The following is a 20773-nucleotide window of genomic DNA, read 5'->3' as shown; positions in this document are numbered from 1 at the left end:
CTTCAATATTACTCCTCCGAATAATATTAACACGTTATTTGGGATGTGGTTGGATGGAATTGAGTCCCAAACAGTGAGACACATTCGTGTAGGAGTATGTGCTTTATTATGGGCTATCTGAAATTACAGAAATGATTTGGTCTTTAACAGAACAACAAATACTCATTTTTTGCAGTTTATCTTCCGAGCCACTGCATTGATCCGTATGTGGTCGTTACTCACTCCGACGGAGACCAGGGAGGGTTTGGTTACTGGATCTATCCGATGAGAGATGGTAGCACGGGATATTTTCAGCCGGTTTGGATGGCGGTCATGTAATAGGACAGTCAATTAGTTTTTCTATCTCTCGTTTGCCAGCTGGTTGTGGCTTTTATTTTTGTTCCTTAGCTCTTTATGAGCAGCTTTTGTTCGAGACTTTTAGATTATTGTTGAACCTATTTGCCCCCTAATAAAGATGGCCGCATGCATCACTCTGATGCAGAGACCGGGGATGTCCCCCTTTTCTAATAGAAAAATAAGAAGAGGGTCAATAAACTAGCACGGAGGTAGTACTATATTATCCTCGAAAGAAGAAGCAAAATGCCGACCCCAGCGATTCATATTCATGTGATAGACGTTGACCACTGGAGTACCGGGACACAAACAAGGAAAGAGAGCAAACGAAACTTCGTTGCACAAACCATTAATTAATACGTAACAAGTAGTCCTAATTCCTAAAGATAATTGTTGCAGCGCTGTTGTTCTCCAGACATTGGACGTGGTCAGTGATAACAAGGGAGAATGCGGTCGTCCGTGTATATAACAAGGGAGAATGCAGCAGCTCATCATATATAAGCGATAGCACACCATGGCCACGTCCAGCTCCCAATTCCTTTTCCGGATGCTGCTTCCAGTCCTCCTTGTTGTCATCCTTGCCTCGGCGGCCGAAGGGCAGCGCCCGGGTTGCCGCGAAAAGTGCGGCAACATCACCATCCCCTTCCCGTTCGGCATCGGCCTCCGCTGCTTCCGCGAGGGCTTCGAGGTCCTCTGCAACCACTCTCGCGCCTTCCTTGCTGGCAACAGAACACGCAAGGGCGACTCCGAGGGCAAGCTCGCATGGTCGTGGTCGCTGATGGAGCTAGCGAGCATATCGGTCGCCACCAGCGATGCACGAGCCTACGCTGCGGTCTCGTACCGCTGCAGCATGAGTGAGAACACGAGCTCCTCCTTGTCCCTGCGTATGGATTTCGCTATGTCATCCAAGCGTAATGTTCTCCAGGGCGTCGGCTGGATAGTTGACGCTCAGTTGAGTTACGAACCTTACTTCTCGGCGGCGGCGGACGGGTTCCCTTGCAGTGTACCAGAGAGCAACTACCTGGATAGGCCGGCCGGGACGAACGGGTCGTGCGTGGCCCCCTTCCCGCCCGACAACGGCCCCAACGAAATTATCAGCTTGTCGGTCCAAGGAAATGACAAGAATAGGTGGTGGGAAACCTACCCGTGCTCCTACGGCATGCTGGTGGAGGAATCAGTGTACAGCTTCTCTACGCCTGACATACGCGGCAACATGACGCTACTCGAAAGGTACCCCCAGGGGACACCCTTCATCCTCGATTTCGCCGCCGGGAACACTAATTCGTGTCCGGATGAAGGACGGCTTCCTTCAGACTACGCCTGTGTCAGCGGCAACAGCTCTTGTGCCAACGCAACAACACGTACTCGTGATTTTCCGACAACAAGAACAACAATTACTCGTGGCTATGTCTGCAAGTGCTGGGAACACTACGACGGCAACCCGTACATCCCAAACGGATGCCAATGTACGTACATACTACATATATATAATCCTATATATACAAGCAATTGTCATTAATTAGCAATTCGTTAACTACCCGGAGTGTTGATTCTTCAGTCCTTTTTTTTTTAATGGTCATTCTTCAGACATTGATGAGTGCAAGCTCCCTACAAATCCCTGCCCAAATGGCGGGATCTGCAAAAACAGGCTGGATGGTTATGATTGTCCATGCAAATTCGGTATGAAAGACGACGGCAAAGGGGGGACTTGCACAGATGTATTCCCTCCAGCATCAAAGGCAGCTGTGGGTAAGCTACTCCGTCCGTTCATAAATACTATAAGCCTTTTTAGACAAAAAACAATATAGACTATGTACATATTCAGCAAAATGAGTGAACCTATACTTCAAAATGCATCTTTATGCGTCTGTATATATGTATGCCCCAGTTGCCAATCTAAATCATGAACACACTAACACATCTACTTCCTCCATTCCAAAATACTTGAACTTCAAAGTTTTTCCTAAGTCATATTTCTTTAGGTTCGATAAATCTAAGCTGTTGTGGCAGATGTTGGTATACGTTTCTACATATTTGATCAAACTGATAGAAATTTGATTTAGGACAATCCTGGAACATCATGTATTTTTGATTGGAGGGAGTATGGCATAGCCATTGCCTGCACATCTCTTAATCAATATAAAGTATGCATATATAATTGTTTCAATAGACTTTGGTCAGTCAATTGCGTACTCCTTAATTTTTATAAATGACCTAGCTGTAATTTATGAGCTACTCAAACTTTGAATTTTTTTCCTAATTTATTGAAAAATATATGAATATTTACAATACCAAATATTATAGCATATGCAGATATATTTCATGATGAATCTACTGGTATTGTAGATGCTAGATTTTTTCCCTATAAACTCGGGCAAAGATTATAAAAATTGAAGTAGGACAAAGTTTATATCCACTATAATTTAGCAAGGAGAGAGCACATGCTTTCTTTGTCTTCTGCGCACTTCCCTTGGAGTTTGAATCCCTCTCCTCTCCTGATTTAGATTCTTTTTTGTCCTGATAATTCTAGCGGTAAATTGTTTTACCTCGAGTAGATGAATATAAGAGAATAGTACTTCTTATACTTAACATTTCTGCTAGATTTGTAACCATTGATTTAATGATATAAATTAAGTTTATCTTCTGCCCATCTAGGTGCAATAGGGGGTATTCTTCTCATGGTAATTATATCGTTCCTTATTATTCTTTACAAAGAGAAGAAGATGAAGGAATTCTACAAAAAATAATGGCGGCCCTCTATTAGAGAAGGCAACAGGCATTAAAATTTTCAAAAAGGGGGAGCTCAAGCCCATTTTAAAGAATAGCAACATAATTGGAAAAGGTGGATTTGGCGAAGTTTACAAGGGTCTTCTTAATAATAAAGAAGTTGCAATAAAGAAGCCAATTAATGGTAGCGTGCGAAAGAATAAGCAATTTGCAAATGAAGTCATCATCCAATCTCTTCTTCGTCAAGAATATTGACCCGACGATGGACTACCTAAACCTGCCGGCCGTGCCGAGCCGCGCGCCAGCTGGACGTTCAAGCCCAAGCAACTGTCGGCCACCTCCATCGCTGCCATAGCCTGCCTGCAGGTGGTGACGGAGTCGGAGGGTCTCTAGGCCTCTGACCTTCTGGCCGCCTTCGTGAAGCGCCGAGTGCCCCCCTTCAAGCCCGGCAGCACATCATCAGCAGCATGAGCGGGCACCGAGACCCGTGTCGGCTGAGCACCAAGGACCTGCCGGACACAGAGTTGGTCCGGCTGGTTAACCACATCTCGAACTGCAAGCTCTCGGAGTCGGAGTGGCAGTTCGGCAAGCAGTCGTACGACCGCGCACACCAGCCGCCTACTGTCAGTCTTGCAACCCTTTTTTCTTCTTTGCTTGTCCGAGTTATTGCTTTGCCGTCTGATCAATCAACCGCGCACACTAGATGTTAGGTTAGTTGAATTAGATATTTTTTATTAAGTGTTTAATAGAATTAGTTAGAAAAATAATAGAACTAGTTAAACTAGTTTATTTTTAGTAAGTATTACTTTATTTTATTTATAGTAAGTGTTTAATTAGTTGAACTAGTTGATTAATAAAACTAGTTTATTTTTTATAGAAGTAGTTTATTTTTAGTAAGAAAATTAATAGAACTAGTTTTTTTAGTTAAAACAATTATTCCTGCATCGACGTCGGGGATGCCTATCCCGCATCCTCGTCATCGACTCGGCAGAGGAGGCCTGCTTGATCAGAGGGGCCATGTCCGGGACTGGGCGCCGCTGGGCTGGTACTGGGAGGTGGAACCTTCTGGGGGGCGCAGCTTGGTGAGGAGCCAGCCCGTCGTTGACCCGAACCTTGTTTGGTGGCGGTCGCGTGGGCCAGACGGTGCCGAGGCTTTCGGACACCGCGGAGGTGGTACGTCACCGTGTCAGCGATGAGGACGAGCACGTTCGTTGCTACATGGTTGCGTTGGAGGGCAGGTTCGACAATATCTGCCAGGTTCTTCAGGGATCTCACTGGAGCTATGATCCTTTGATGGTTCCTTCTCTTTGGGTGTCCACCGCCCGTGTCGATACCCGTCGGGCGCTACGGTTCTAACTGTATTAGCCATGCTATATGTATGATAGTATTCGGGGTGTATTAGTGATAATATTTGACGATATACGAACGCAAGAGATGATGTAGTTTTGCTTATTGAATGCATGCTAATTTGAATACTAATTCATTTTACGATTTGGTTTCGCTTATTGAATGCTCAAATTGGAAAACTACTCCTACTTTGATTGCTCCGATAGTCAACCCGTGATGAATAATAATGATCTAATTTAGTTTTTGTAGTACATATTTTTAATTGTACAAGTTTAATCTCTAAATTATATGAACCTAGGAAATGTCATCAACGGATGACGAAAGTCTCCCAGGGGAGTGCGACTGGTGTAACGACGACCAGGGTCTGTGCGACAGGCCTCTCCTAGACGAAGGTTGGCGCTTTAGCATTAAGCTCCAGGAGACCTTCGAGGCTGAAACGGTACGAAACGATGACAAGTTTTTTTTCGTAATTAAGCACGACTTCTACTACTTCAACGTGTAATTTTGTCTTTTACAATTCAACTAGTTTATCCCTTGCCATGCAAGACGCTATGTCTTGAAGAGAGTGGATTTTGAAGATCATGAAACTATGGAAACAAAGAAAATCCAGCTGAGGACCCATCATGGTATGGATTTTGAAGTAAATCTGTATAATTCTGAGAGTGTAACCCATTTTGGTTGCAAGAATTGGGAACCACTTTGCAAGATGTATGGTTTTTATGAGGGTATGCTTGTCACCATGGATCTTCGTGATCCTGACACTGGCGAAGACAATTTGGATATTTGGGTCCTTGTTGATACGCTTCTAATTCTTCCCCTATGTGAGTTTCTCAAACATAGTTATTAAGAAATTTATATTTTTTATTTCAAAATAGTTGACAGCTTATTTTCATTGTTCAAAGAATGTGCGGAATATGGTAGACAGAACCTACTACACCGATGGCTCAGAATTAACTTATCAGGAGCAAAATCATCTGATCGCATTTTGTACTGATGTTGAGAATTACTACTATCAAACTCCTCAACATTATGGTCAATACGTGCTACTAGTGCACATGTTGAACTACGGTAACATCCATGAAGATAAAATGGTAAGATTTTTTACTATTACGAGACATCCCCGTGCTTCTTTTGCATAAATTCTTCTATAACTCAACTATACATTGCTAACTACCAAGTTATTACTATGTTTTTCAATAGATAATCTCAAATGATTGTGTGCTTCACCTGATGATGTTTCCGAAAGGTCGCGTTGATGTTATGAGCTTACAGCCAGGTGATCATCCTACGCATCACAGCTGTCCATACCGGATTTCAAAAACCTAACTTTTTGATGTGCTCAAGTTTGCCCCTAAAAAGCAATTTAGATCTCTAGAATGCCCTTCCATCTGGTCAAAGTTGTTTGACCAAAATTTATAAAATTCATAACAAATTCATATGAACTTAGAAGAATGAAATAAGATACCAAAATGCTCATAAAAATATCACATATACATGCATGTGATTTACGTTAATCACCTATATGTGCATCTATTTGCATTCACCCTAAATGGTTTTTTAATGTTATAAACCCTAAAAAGCTTTAAAGAGTGATTTTTCATGAACGTAATGACATGCGCATATAGGTGATGTTTTTATGAACATTTTGATATCCTATTTTGCATTATTCTGAGTTCATATGAATTTGTTAAGAATTTTTGAAGTTTTCATCAAACAACTTTGACCAGATGGAATGGCATTCTGGAGACCTAAAATGCTTTTTAGGCGCAAATTAGAGCAAAAAAAAAGTTAGGGGTAAATTTGAGTAGTTGGCTCGAGTCAGGGGCACAAAGGTAAATGTCCCTATATATATTACAGACGACTCAGGGGAAAGCACTCCGTCTATAATAATGGGTACATATGATCATATGATAGGCACACATGTATCTAATTAAAGTCGATGCATACATGCGAGCTGGGTGCTAAATGGAGCAAGAAACTAATGGAGTACTCAGTCAGCACTCAGCAGGTATGCCTTGATATCCCAATTATAGTTTTCACAAAGTACATTATACTATATTTTTATGTTTCCGCTCAGAAGCAAGTAATAATTAATTAATTAAAGATCTGTTTGCATTGGAACGTCATGCATGATGATACTGATAAATTAAGGCCGTTTGGATTTAGGGGTACATAGGAAGAGTACGTGGAAACATGTGTGCATTTGTATCTCGATCCAATTACTAAATTTCATCTATTCTCAACCTCGCTCCATATCTGTATGTCCAAACAGTTCCTTATTAAAGAGATTGCAATAGTTTCTCAGAATTGTTTTTAAAAAATCTCGAAAATATGCTACAGAATACCTACGTACATACATCATGCATATGGCACGGTCCCTGGTTTTCATACCCGCCTTTCCTACCAGCTGGGTTTAGGGGCAGTGTTGGCTGGAGATGAAGTTGCTGCCGGAGGTGGCCTTGCTAAAGCGGCGTTCCAGGACATGGAATGAGATGGCGAGGATGGCGCGGAGCTAGGACTGGGCCACGCCCCGGGCCCTAGGCCTGCAATAGTAAGCTACAGTGTGTCTACAGGGCCCAAAATGCTACACTGACCGAAGAAAGCATTGTGCACGCCCCAGGCCCAGGCCCAGGCCCCCCTGGCCTGGGTCCTAGATCCGCCATGCACTGCCAGTTCTCCCCACCGCCGGCTGCGCTACATGGCAATCACATGGCTGCGTGGCATTAGGCATGGTTTAAACTAACCTTTTACTATTTAATTTCCCAGCGAAACCCTTTTTCTCTGGTTTACTAGTACAAGAAAGGAATAGAATCAATACATGTTCCCATTGTCTCAAAAAGAGAAAGGAACCATTATCTGAAATGAAAAGAGAAAGGAATGAAGACCCTAGCTTGCAACGCCTGCTAGGTATCATATACTGAGCACATACATATATGACAGACTCAGAGGAAAGCACTCCGTCTGTAATAATCGGTAGCATTAAATTAAGTTGACGCATGCGAGCTAGGTGCGACATAAGAAACTACTGGAGCACTCAGTCAGCAGGTATGCCTTGATATTCCAATTTGGGTTGTTTTCACTTAATACATTTTATTTTGCCAGGTTTTTGTTGAGCATCAAGTAATTAAAGACCCATGTTTGCACTGCATGCATCAGTGATCCCTCTTTTTCAAACGAAAATTATCTGCATTGCAACGTCATGATGGTACTAATAGATTATAAGGTGCTGTTGGGACTTAGGGATAGACTGGAAATATGAGATTGGGATATATCTCTAGATCCAATTGCTAAATTTAGTCCATTCACAATATTTTCTTACATCCTCATTAAGCTTATGCAAAAGATCAATTGATCTTGCTGCTCCAGATCATACAAATACTAATGTAATTTTACTCTTAGTTTCTTCTTTGATACTACTCTCATCTCAACAAATAGAAAATGTTAGATCATACTAGGGTAGGGTCAAGGATATTTTTCATGATAGGATTACAGAACATTTTCACAAAAAATTTAGATCATGCGAAAGTACTTTTCTGGAAACTAGTTTCATTCGAAGGCTTACTTTTATTACTGAGAGTTCATTTTATTCCCTGGTGCAGGCAGTTGTACTCTGAATTGTATGCTGTGGTATTCTCCAATCTCCCGCAATTAGGTACATTTTTTGTTGTGTTAAGATTCATTGGATTGGAGTAGACTGGCCAAGAAATTGTTGAAGTCACTGACGTGTCTGTTGAGGCTGTTCCACCCCAAGAGCTCATTTTAAGATGAGCTTGTGGATGGATTATGTAGGTGAGAAAGAAAACAATGAAGATGATGCGGAATACAAATGTGAGCTAGCTCGGATCATGACATGCAGACAAATTTCGTGAATAGTTTCGTGTGTGTGTGTATATATATATATATATCCATACACAAAACTGATAATCCTTATGATTTCTCTCCTACTTGTGTCGCATTTCATACCCGCCTTTCCAGTTTCCATGGAAGATTCAGCCTGCCAGCTGTGTTCATGGGTAGAAGATCAAGTTGCTGCCGGAAGGTCTTGCTGAAGTGGCGTTCCAGGACATGGAAGGAGATGGCGAGGATAGTGTTGCACTGCCAGTTTTGCGTGACATGGGAATCACCTGGGACGAAGCTAGAAAAAATTCAGCACCGGTGTCAGCCACTACACTACCCACTACTGAACTATGGCAAGGAAATATAAGTAACTTTCGGAAGACAATACAAAGATCGAAAATATGCAATCGATAAACAATTTAATAGTTGTTATTTCAAAATTTTCATACCGGGTGAAGTCAAGAAACCTCTTACTTAAAAATTTAGAAGAAGAAAAAACACTGACTTCAGAGCTTCATTTGTAACTTCAAGCAAAGGATGAACAAACAAAACATATTATACCGACAACAATGGTACAAAACAAATAATACTAAGAAATATATGATCAAGAGAAAAAATTGAAGTCACTTGAGACTCTCCTTTTATAATTTCCCTTCACGATCTTTCGTCTTCTTAAAGAGATCAATCATGTCATCATTCGTAATGGTAGAAAAAAAATATTTTTCTTACGTAGCAAATCAGTCAATCACTCAAAACTGCTCCCATTTTGTTATGCAAAACATTGTTGACTGACGCTAAGGAGAATCGAGTATTTGCCCGCACATTACGCAAAACAATCTTGGTCATGATCTTCACATTTACATTAAAATTGTGCCGCTGCCGCTGCGGCCGGCCAGGCGGCATCAAGACAAACTATTCTTGGTTCGGGCTTGTGTTATTCCTCGAAGAGGTGAGAGAGATTGAGATTGCTAGGGTTTGTTTTTGGGAGTGGGAATTGAGGATTGAGGCGGCAAAGAGACGTATCGGTGTGTAACTGTGGATCGTGCGACCTGCACGTACTGCAGCGTATATCAGAGAGACCAAGCAGCGATCAGATCAATGTGTTCTTGGCTTTTTGTTAGGGTCACTTGTTACCTTTTTGTTTGCACGACTGTAATTGGGCTAACACTTTGGGCCTGTGTAGCTTCCTGGCGGCTGGGCTGGGGTCAATCGATTTTTTTGGCTGGGGTCAGAGACAGAACTTGTTAAGCGTGTTAGATGGAACGCTAAACCGCACTGGTGTCAACTGACACCAGCGGTTGTACGTGAGCTCCGTCCCTGGAATCAAATGGCTAGGTGACATTAGGAATAGTTTGCCAGTACAAGAAAGGAATGGAACCAATACATGTTTGCATTGTCTAAAGATAGAGAAAGGAATCATTGTATAAAAAGAATAGACAAAGGAATAAAGACCGTAGCTTGCAACACCTGCTAGGTATCTCATGTACTGAGACTGAGCACACACATGTATATATGGCTGACTTAGAGGGAAGCATTCCATCTGATAATCGGTAGATATGAGGATATGATAGGCACACATATATCTAATTAAAGTCGATGAATGCATGCAAGCTGGGTGCTAAACAAGAAAATACTGGAGTACTCATTCATCAGGTATGCCTTGATATTCCAATTCCTGTAATTTTCGCATAGTACATTACGTTTCGTTAGGTTTTCGCAGAGCGGCAAGTAATGATTAATTAAAGGCTCTTGTTTACATCGCAATGCCATGCATGATGATACTAGCAAATAAATCAAGGCGCCGTGTTGATTTAGGGTACTCACCTTCACCCGTTTGGATTAAATTACTAGTATGTGTACCTATGTTTGGAGTACATAGGAAGGGTATGTGGAAACATGCATGCCTGTATGCATTATATCTCGATCCAATCAGTAAATATAACCCATTCTCAACATCATATCTGTATGTCCAAATAGCTCATTATAATAGGAGGTTGCAAGAATTTATCAAATTTGTTTTTGAAAAGTTTCTCGAAAATATACTAGACAGAATACCTACATACATACACGTGCATTATTCCTCTTTATTCATTGTACATATTCTTTTGCATTAAACACCGGTCGTTGGTTTGAGGCCGGCCATGAGTTAGACTATGAAGGTGAACGGCACCAGAAGCGTGAGCTCCATGGCAGGGTCTCTTGGTTTAGGTCCACAAACTCTAGAATATAATTTGACGGAAGTACTTATAATCATGAATTCTCTGCTATCCAACGTATGTCATTTTCTTGTTTAATTAGCCCGGCTAGCTAGATACACATACAGTAGATAAATTTAATCCATTCTCAACCTCATACTCTGTATGTCCAAACAACTAATTATAAAGAGATTGCAAGAATTTCTTGGAAAAATAAGTTTTGGAAAAAATCTCAAAAATATACTAGAGAGAAAACATCATCTACGTACGTACATACATCACACAGATATATATCATGACCCCTTGTTTTAGTTCAAACAACTCGGCAGTACTTTAGTCATGAAACTAACGTACCTTATATATACACAGCATACCCTGATTGCACCTAATTATCAGAAACAGTTGATGTGCATGCAGTTGTAAATCAAGATCAAGAGAGCTGTCAACTAGCATCGATCCAAGATTACGTACATCAATGGCAGAAGCTTCAACATACACTACCATTATGCAACTATTCCACGATTGGGAAATCCATGCATTGATTCTCTTGAGCTTTGTCCTGCAACTATTCCTCTTCTTCTCCGGCGGCCTTCGGCGCCGCCACAGCCATATGCTGCTTACAATCATGATATGGTTGTCTTACCTATCAGGTGATTTCATAGCAGCATATGCACTAGGCCACCTTTCAGTCAATTTGCCTACCACTTCCACCACAGATGACAATGATCATCATAAACCAGCCCATCAGCTCACTCTCTTGTGGGCACCTTTCCTTCTTAGCCACCTTGGAGGACAGGACACTGTGACTGCTTTTTCATTGGAGGACAATGAGCTGTGGTTGAGGCATCTGCTGAACCTTCTAGGCCAAGCATGCCTAGTTGTGTATGTGTTGTGGAAATGGGCGGCATTGGCACACTACCAACTTGTAATCCCGGCTGCATTGTTATTCATTGCCGGGATCATCAAGTATGGGGAGAGGATTTGGGCACTCAAGTTGGGAAGCCAGAAAGGCCTCAGGACCTCCACTAGCAGAGAAGCAAAGAAGGCATCCCTTGAAGTAGAGGACAGTGAAAACAATGTGCAGGCCTATCAAGCAATTGTTAGGTATGCTGCTCTTCACACAGAGCGAGGCTTGCGGGATATATTTGCTGGACGAAAACTCTTCGACATGGACGAGCAAACTCTGGAAAAAATTGGCGAGGCTTCGGGAGATGTACAAACGGTTTTCAAGAGGGTGGAGATTGAGCTTAGCATAATGTATGACGGCTTCTTCACGAAATCCCGGGTAATTCAAACAATGCCCGGTGCCATCCTTTGGTGTGTCTCCCTCGCCTCCACAGTGGTTGCCTTTGTGCTCTACGTCAAGATGATGATGACTAGTAGTGCCGATGCCGAGAAAACGGAGAAAGAGTATAAAAGAAGTAGAGTTGATGCTGCGATCACCTATATATTATTCATTGGAGCATTTTGCTTGGAAGCTTGCTCGTTCTTCATGGTGATGATGTCACCATGGGAGTGGCCCTTCTTGGAAGCTCGAGCTGGATGGTGTCATGCGCTGCTCACTCGAGTGGCCTGGCCTATCTTCGCGAGGATCCAACCAGAGACCAAGTCATGGTGGTCAAACTCAATGGGGCAGTACAACTTGTTTAGCTCCACCAGGAGCATGTCAGCTCAAGACCGCAGGAAGTGGAGTAGCACCATCTTGTTAATGGCAAAGAAGATGGCAGGCGTATTTGGAGCTAGTGAGCTATGGAAGAAGATAAGCAACACCAAGCATGCCCAAGTCACGAGGGAGATCAAGGAGCTCATCCATGACTCATTAGGCCACGAGTGGGGTAGTCCTAAGCCCATCAGCGTTCCAGGTGCTTATAGATTACTACTCACCCTCCCCTTCGAGCGGGCCTTGCTGATGCTACACCTTTGGACAGACGTGGTGGTGCACAAGGCGGCCAAGTCAACAATGATGATGAGTAGCAGTGGCGATGGCCGGCCGCTGGTTGATGTGGCGACCCAAGAGGAGGACCAAGAGGCAGCACGGCGGCGACGTCTTGTGGATACCTGCAAGATGCTATCTGAGTACATGTTGTACCTGCTGGTGGAGCACCCTGACATGTTACCCGTCAGCACCAACGTGCAGGATGTATTGGCGTCGCGCTCAGACTGTGTCACGGGTGCATCCAGCAAGGACGACTTTCTTGATATATTTACTAGTGGTGACTTGGACTTTCCTGACTGGATCTTCTTGCGGGATCACAAAGCGGTGCTGGAAGACCAAGGGGGCATCCAGGCCGAGGTGGAAAGACTGGAGCAGGTGTGGGTGCGGATGCTTGTGTACGCAGCCGGAAAGTGCCGGCCGGAAGAGCATGCCCGACGGCTGAGCACTGGGGGAGAGCTCATCACCTTGGTTTGGCTGCTCATGGCGCATCAGGGGCTGGGAGACGTGCAGAACAGTGTCGGTCTTATCAGAGATGGTATCAGCCGACGACATCTTTTCGATTTTGAGGAGGAGGTGTTAAGTCGTACCAACTTGACGGATTCTGCACCAAAGGAGGAAGAGGAGTTAACTACTGCCAACTTGACTTAATCAGGTAACTGCATGGCTTGCCTCCAGGTGTCAGTCTTATCGGAGTTGATTTCAGCGCACGACCTTCTTTTCGATTTGGATGATTCTAAAAATAGGCGGCAGAGTTATTTAATGAATTGCATGCGTCCAGGTGTGGTGTGGTTAAGTCGATCGATGAGTAGTACAATTATATATAGTACAATTATCTTTGGTATTGTATAACTGATGTATAGTACGATTTGTTTGTTTACTACTCTATGTATGATATACTATATTTGTTTAAATCCAATCACACTGGCCCTTTTTGAAGCAAAGTCGCCCGCCAAAAGAAAAAGAAAAAGTTGAAGCAAAGTCGCCCGCCAAAAGAAAAAGCAAAAGTTGAAGCAAAGTAGATGTAGATGAACAAGAACCTGATTCCATTCCAGCATACTACTTAATTATACTACCTTTTGCTTTTGGTTGCGAATGCCAATGGTTAACTAAAATCTTCCCTACACCGACGATTCTATATTGTTTGTTGATTCGGGTCGCTATGTCCATGCATGTTCCTATTGTTCCAATCCTCATCAGCTTGGATCGTCAGGGTTTCGGGCCAACAGAGCAGAAAAACTAAACACTACTTCAGTTATACTGCATGATCGACTATCTTTTAACTATGTGAATTCTGTTGCAACAAGTCCAAACTTGGGTTAAAAAACCTGTACCTAATTTCTAGGACAAACAAAAATTAAAGTAGATGTGGTCTGACTGTCCACCATTTGCTAGTTGCTCAGTGTTGTGGAAGGCGATTAACCATCAAACCAATCCACCCAAAGGAACATCAAATGGAGTTGCAAAACCGAACATCTGCTTTTCTGAATTACATTCCAGGTTTGCATTGAAAGCAATGAGGTTGCTGGGACCAGAGAATATCTGTGGTTTACAGTCGAGACTTGAATTTTTTTTTTTTTTTGTGATGGGAGACTTGAATTGCAGCTAGTTCAAGCAAAGTCCTCACAATAAAAAACAAAAAAAAGTAAAACTTCTTAATTATACTATCTTTCGCTTTTGGTTGCGAATAACAATGGTTAAGTAAAATCTGCCATACACGGACGATCTTGTTATTTCATCAGGTCGTTCCCTTATTTCCATGCATGTTTCTTTTGGTTGGTATAGTAACTCTTTAATTATTAACCGAGGGAGCGAGTGATTTTACTCTATCCATATTCGCTTAAAACTCAATGCATAGTACGATTTATTCGCGATGGTACATTTAGTTACAATCAATGATAGATCGAGCTAGTAAAATTTACTACTGATATTTTTCCATCAACACAAGACCCAATGCAATAAGATATATATATTTTAGCACAAATGCAGTCTTTCCTAGAGATAGTACTCCCTCAGATCCAAATTACTTGAGTAATATTGATCAGAGGGAGTACTATATTATATGCAAAGGGCTTAGGGCATCTTCAATGTGGCTCATCAGATGGACGCCCTCAAACATGTCCACGGACATCCGGCTGGGCGGACACTATCCAACGATGTCCCTCAAATTTCCCCCCATTTCAAGCAGTTTAAACATGAAATTCAGATGAAATTTAACTAGTTTGATATATTACATGCAATTTCGGATGAAATTTAACAATTTCAATACCTAAAACTAATCTGAACCTAATCTAAACTAAAACTACATGAAATACCAAATGGTGACCTCATAGGCATGGCCTTCGAGGCCACTGGAACCGCCATCGTTGTCATCGTCGTCGTCGTCGCGGCTGTTGCGGAAGCCGCCCCAGCCGCCGCGGCATCTGTCCCGGGAAGAGGCGTCGCGCTCGCGCCGCAGTCGCCGCACGTCCGCCTCCGCCTTGTGCCACGCCTTCTCATCTTTTTCGCGGAGCTCGCGCTCCGACTCGACCACCTTGATCTAGAGGAAGTCCTGGCTGATCCAGCGCCGGTTGCGGGCATTGTTCTCCTTGGTGGTCTTGGACCGGTCACGCCGGCAGGACCTAGTCTGCCAGGACCTAGTCCGGCGCCACCTGCATCTTGGCCAGTGGTGGAGCTACATGGGGGCCAACCTGGGACAAGCCCCCCCCCCCCCCCCCCCCCCCCCCCCCCAAGCTCACAAGAAAACATGTATATACTCCTTTGTGTTAGGCATAATTTCCATTGAAAATCAGCTAAAATAATTATGTTTGCCCCCCCCCCCCCCCCCCAGCCATGGCCCCCCCATAATTTCGGCTCAAGCTCCGCCGCTGATCTTGGCGAAGGACGCCGAGCAACGGACCCCCCTTGAAATAATTATGTACTATACTCTACTCCGTTTGGTTTGGCTGCCAAAGCCAATTTCTACTTTGGAAAAGCACAATCTGAACGAAAAGCATTTTTTTGTGCAGCAGATTTTTGGAAGCTGCAGATTCCGGTAGTGTAATTTTGGCAGCTCGTCCTGGGCTGCCTCCGCTCTTCAGGAACGCCTTCTCCAGCGGGTTCCCGGTGCTCGGCCCCACGCTGTGCAACCTAAACCTCGGCGGCAACTCCTTTTCATGGCCGACGCATGAGGACGCCTCGATGGACGTGGCGCACGGGGGTGTGGCCGCTACAAGAGCACGGAGGCGTGCGTAGGGGTGCTGGACTCCCTGTCGTACGTGCCACGATCCGGAGGTCCTTGCGTGGAAGGTTCCGTTGCGTGGAAGGTTGAGTTTCCCGGCGCAGGTGGTTACAAAACTCAAGAGAGGAGGAGGAAACTGGAGCAGAGCGAAATGTAGAAGCTGAATGCAAGGGTACGAAATCTAGAGGAACAAGTTGAGAGCCAGCAAGCTGCTGGAGCTACCCCACCATCTCAGTGGAGAAGCAGCGTGGCTTCCACCGAGCTCGTTCAGCAGCCTGACTTCACGGCTCCTAGCTACCCCGTGGATGCTATCACGGAGGCTCAACATTGCCAGCTTATGACGCAATGGCAGAACCTCAAAGTCATGGCGGTTGTCGGCTCTGTTGCACCTCCTCAACCCGATGGAACTTTTCATTGTCGTCCGATTTCACATGGTTATGCTGTTGTGATGGTGGATGAAGTAACGGAGGGATTTGAGAAACTCGAGCTTGACCACCCTACAGGTGAAGGGGAGACTCAGCCGGGTCTTGCTCTGAAGACTCCATGTCTATGGCGGAAGGAGCACATCAAGTTTACGAACTGGACGCCTCTGCCGCCTCCTCCTCCTCCGGCGAGTCAGGGCACTCCGCCTCCTCTTCCTCCTCCTCCGGCGAGTGATCAGGGCACTCCGCGTCCTTCTCCGGCTGCTCAAGCACGTGAGTCCGGCACTCCACCTCCTCCTTCGCTTCCTCTAGCACGTCTGAGCAGTCCGCCTCCTCCTCCGCCTCGTCAGCAACGCCGGAAGACAGACGCCGCCGCTCCGGCTGCTCCGGCGCATCGGAGCACTCTGCCTCCTTCTCCGCCTCATAAGCAACGAAGGAAGACAGCCGCCGCCGCTCCGGCTGCTCCGGTGGCTAGCAGTACAACCAGAGGCGGGAGGCAATACAGATACGGTCCATCTCTCAAGCCTCTAGAGAAGTTACCATACGAGAGGACCGTGGACGAAAACACGGAGATCTGTGAAGCCTATGTGAAGGACTTTTTTGCGAAGAAACCTCCACCTCCGAAGGAGAAGATAGATCCGGTGGAAGCGAAGCGCATTATGGATGCCCTGAAGTGACCACCATCATGTTCGCCGGATGACAACCATGTCCGCGCTCTTAAAAAGACACTAGGAGATGCGCGCCGGTCGGGAACTACTTCAAGTGATAAAAGGTTAACAGAACGAAGAAGTGGGAAAAAAATCCCGCAGCTCGGCGAGCAGGCTAACCAATCATGCCCCCCGCTCAAGGTGTCTAGCGATATTGTCACAAATCTGCCGGGGATGGTGCCCGGTACCAATCCTGGTGATTACCTGGGCGACGATGTACATTTTGATACAATGGAGGTGGAAGTGTTCAGATACCAGTACGGGAAGCCTCTCGTGAAAGATGGAACTCTTGCTCTAAAAACGATGATGCGAAGATTCCATGAATGGTACATGAAAACCTGAAGTGAGTCTGGGAAGGATGCTTTGTCGATGAGAATTAAAGATGAGCACGACTTCATTGGACAACATCTGTTAACTGTTGATTTTGATGAGTTTTTTCAGTTGTACAATCAAAAGGTCCTCGACAAATCACCCGTGGCTTGCTACTGTCTGTAAGTACTACTTTCTGTAATTAAGTCTCTCTATATAGCTCAGCTCTTTCATTGCATGTATATATAATTATCCTCACTATATTATGCAGATTGAAGATCGTCGAATTCAAAAAAGCACAAATATATGACATTGGGTTCATTAACCAAAATGTCATACAGGAATGGACGGTTAAAAAGGATGTCTCAGAAACCGAGGACAACTTGCTACAATCGTTGCTCAAAAATCAAAGCAAAGATAAAATACTCTTTCCTTACAACTTCCAGTGAGTGTTACTGTTTTGTGCATATTCGGTTTCCCTTATTACTCGAGGTTATAGTAATGTAAATGATGAGTTATGCATGCGTGCGCAGCTTCCACTTTATTCTTCTAGAGATTAAGCTTGAGCAGGGACTAGTAACCGTCTTAGCCTCGAGACGAAAAGATGCCGAGGAGTATGCGTACATGACTCAAATGCTCCAGAAGTAAGTTCAATCGATCATTATCGCACCATATCAGCAACTTTGTTCATTTCTTGATATCAAGTAGTTATTTTCTTTGTTTGGCAGGGTTTGAAAAGAGTTCACTGCAATTTCTCCGGGACTGCCGACCGAGCTGAAATTTGAACACCCGAAAGTTAGTACTACTACCTAGTTCCGCATATCTCCCTTTGATTCTATCTAGTTTCATCAATACCATTTAGCATGCTCTTGCTTATCAGTTTGATTGACCTCTATTTCTCGTAAAGTGCTTGTGGCAGGAACGTGGGAATGATTTCTGTGGATATTGTATTTGCGAGTTCATCTACAACGCGACGCCAAGAATAAGCGAGCTACTCTGAAAAACAATATGAAGTGCGTAAGCAAAAATATTCACAATTTTATTTTATTACCATCATTTGTGTTGAGTTTCATTCACACACATGTATTGACCCTCTTCTTCAATTTAGATCTGGCAGATGCGGGACGAACTCCTACCACAAGATCGCATACGAGCAATTCAAAAGGAATTGGCGGGATTCTTTCTTGACCACGCCATCAATCCAACCGGAGAATACCATGTGGAACTTGACTTCAGATGTTAGGGATTGTAAGAGATCTTATATTGTATATATGTAGCTACTAGCGTCGGATAGATATACGAAAACTTGTTGTTCGACCAATCTCTCAGAGAAGGAGAGGTCGATCACTTCTCTCTGTATATGTTCATGACGATCTTCTGTACTTAATTGTTTCCTTCAATTTCTTACTAGCTAGCGTGTCGAGTCCTCTCTATACGTATAGTACGTAGCGTCGACCAAGCACGGAGATAAGAGAGGTCACTTCTCTCTAGCTATTAGCTAGCTAATACAAAATATAAAACCCCCAAATTAACCCTCCAAAACCGCCAACCCCCCCCCCCCCCCTTCAAAGAAAAAAAAGAACCCCAGCTCCTGAGCTGCTGACACGTGGATGCTTTTTGGTCCCGGTTGGTGTTACCAACCGGGACTAAAGGCCCTCCTGCCTGGACTCGCAGCAGCGGCCACGTTTAGCACCATCTGTCCCGGTTCGTAAGCAAACCGGGACTAAAGGTCATGGGCTTTAGTCCCGGTTCCATAACCGGGACACATGGGCCTCTGGAACCAGGACAAATAGGCCTTTTTCAACTAGTGTGAGATTGATTACAGTTTAATTTACGTTCCTTCTAGTATATGATCTGATTAACAAACATGGATCGAGTGAACCAACCTGTGATTGGATGGTTAAGAGGACATTGGTACCCCTAGCCTAACATAGTTCAAATCCTGGTGCTCGCATTTACCTAGATTCATTTCAGAATTTCCGACGATGCTTGTTTAGTGGGAGGCGACGTTCCCGTCAACTACGAGGCGCCTCCGGTGACTTCGTAAAATCTCAAAATGATATGCCGTCTTAGTCTCTCAGAGGTGCTCATAGTGGTAGGGTGTGCATGTGTGCGTTCATAGGGGTGAGTATATGCAAAATAATTCAGGATTGCAAAAAAGTTATGAATTATCAAAAAAAATTGTTCATGAATTCAAAAAATGTGCATGATTTGAAAAATGTTCATGAAATGATAAATGCTCACTGACTCAAAAAATAGTGATTTCAAAAAAAAATTCCTATTTAAAATATGTTCAAGAATTTCTAAAAAGTGCTCACAATGTTCAAAAAAACATGAAAATTCCGAGAATTATTTCAAAATTTCAAAAAATGTTTACAAATTCAAAACTGTTGGTGAAATTAAAAAAAATCATCAAATAATAAAAAATGTTCTCCGGTTCAAAACAATTGTTCACGTGTTCAAAAAAATGTACACAATTTCTGAACATATTTTTGAGTTGAATGTTTTTCATGAATTTGTATAAAATGTTCAGGAATTTGGAAAGTATTCACAATTTCAAAAAAAGTTCATGAACTCAATATTAACAATTTCAAAAGATGTTCACAAATTTGAAAGATGTTCATAAAGGAAAAAATATAAAGGAAAATAAAACAAAAATTAAATTTAAATTAAAAATGTAAAAAAGAAAAAGAAAAACAGAAAAAAAAGAGAAAATTTAAAAACGAAAAAAGAAATAGGAAGAAATAAACCGGTAGGGATCAAATTCGCATGAGGGGGGTAGGCGCCAGGGCTGCGCGGCAAATAGGAGGCGCTTGTGCCTCTTACTATGGCTGCCTGGCCTACAATGTAAAAGAAGGTTTGCGTAGTTTAAAAAAATGTATCCATTTTAAAATTGTACAATGTGTATTTGAAAAAAAAAGTTACTATGTACTCGATAAGTGTTTAGAACACATATTTTTTAAATGAACATCATGTATTTGAAAAATGGCATGTGTATCAGAAAAATATTTCACGTGTGCTCTAACAATGTTCCTGAAGATATCCGGTTGTTCTTGCGAGTAAGCGGAGCCAGGACGCCCTCTGCACTCTCTCGTTCAGGACGAACACAATAAAATAGTTTGCTGTGTTAATGTCCTGGAGCACGCTGAAACCAAACAGAGACAGAAATTGCTAAATCTTCCTCATTAAGATCTAAGCAGTTCCGCAAATAATAGGCGTAAATTAAACACTGACGACAACAATAATAGTGCATAGTTCCGACGAACCAACGCTACATGATAATTTCTAACAACTAAGCAAAAGGGTAGTTCAGAGTTCCAATGAACATCTCATCCTGAAGAAATTAATTACACAGTCGCCTCAGTGCTGGAGAACTCCCCAACTGGCGAAACTCGATGGTTTGTATGCCTCCACATGCAGACAACCTGAGGATCTTAAGAGAGGATGGTAATATTATTGCCCTCTGCGTGTTCAAATTAGGACAACCATCAAGAATCATCACCTCCAAACTGTGGAGCCTATCAACCGACAGGGACGTCAACTCTTGACAATTTTCAATACAAATGTACTTCACAGCTGGTAGATGAGCTGGTGTCATGAATTCATCAAGATTCAATAATTTTACGCACCGACGAATATTTAGTCTAGCAAGGGATGAGAGTGCTACAACACTGCTGCTTCACTTCTATCTATTTACAACTCAATGATTACAACTCGATACTAGAATAAGATATGACTCTATA

General features: G+C 43.3%; 1 protein-coding gene and 1 pseudogene across 1 annotated transcript; both read left to right on the top strand.

Moving 5' to 3' along the window:
- Positions 1-847: 847 nt before the first annotated feature.
- LOC123146410 (wall-associated receptor kinase 3-like) lies at positions 848-6130 on the top strand (annotated as a pseudogene).
- A 3669-nt stretch (positions 6131-9799) lies between these two features.
- On the top strand, positions 9800-13148 carry LOC123140646 (uncharacterized). The gene is made up of 2 exons (XM_044559932.1): positions 9800-9897; positions 10842-13148. The coding sequence occupies exon 2, from the start codon at positions 10915-10917 to the stop codon at positions 13021-13023; it is 2109 nt and encodes a 702-aa protein (XP_044415867.1). The 5' UTR covers positions 9800-9897; positions 10842-10914; the 3' UTR covers positions 13024-13148.
- The last annotated feature ends 7625 nt before the right edge of the window (positions 13149-20773 follow it).

Source organism: Triticum aestivum, chromosome 6D, assembly GCF_018294505.1.
Source record: "Triticum aestivum cultivar Chinese Spring chromosome 6D, IWGSC CS RefSeq v2.1, whole genome shotgun sequence".
In the NCBI taxonomy this organism is placed as follows: Eukaryota; Viridiplantae; Streptophyta; class Magnoliopsida; order Poales; family Poaceae; genus Triticum; species Triticum aestivum.
The sequence above is the reverse complement of the archived record's forward strand: the minus strand, read 5'-3'. Positions and strand labels throughout refer to the sequence as shown.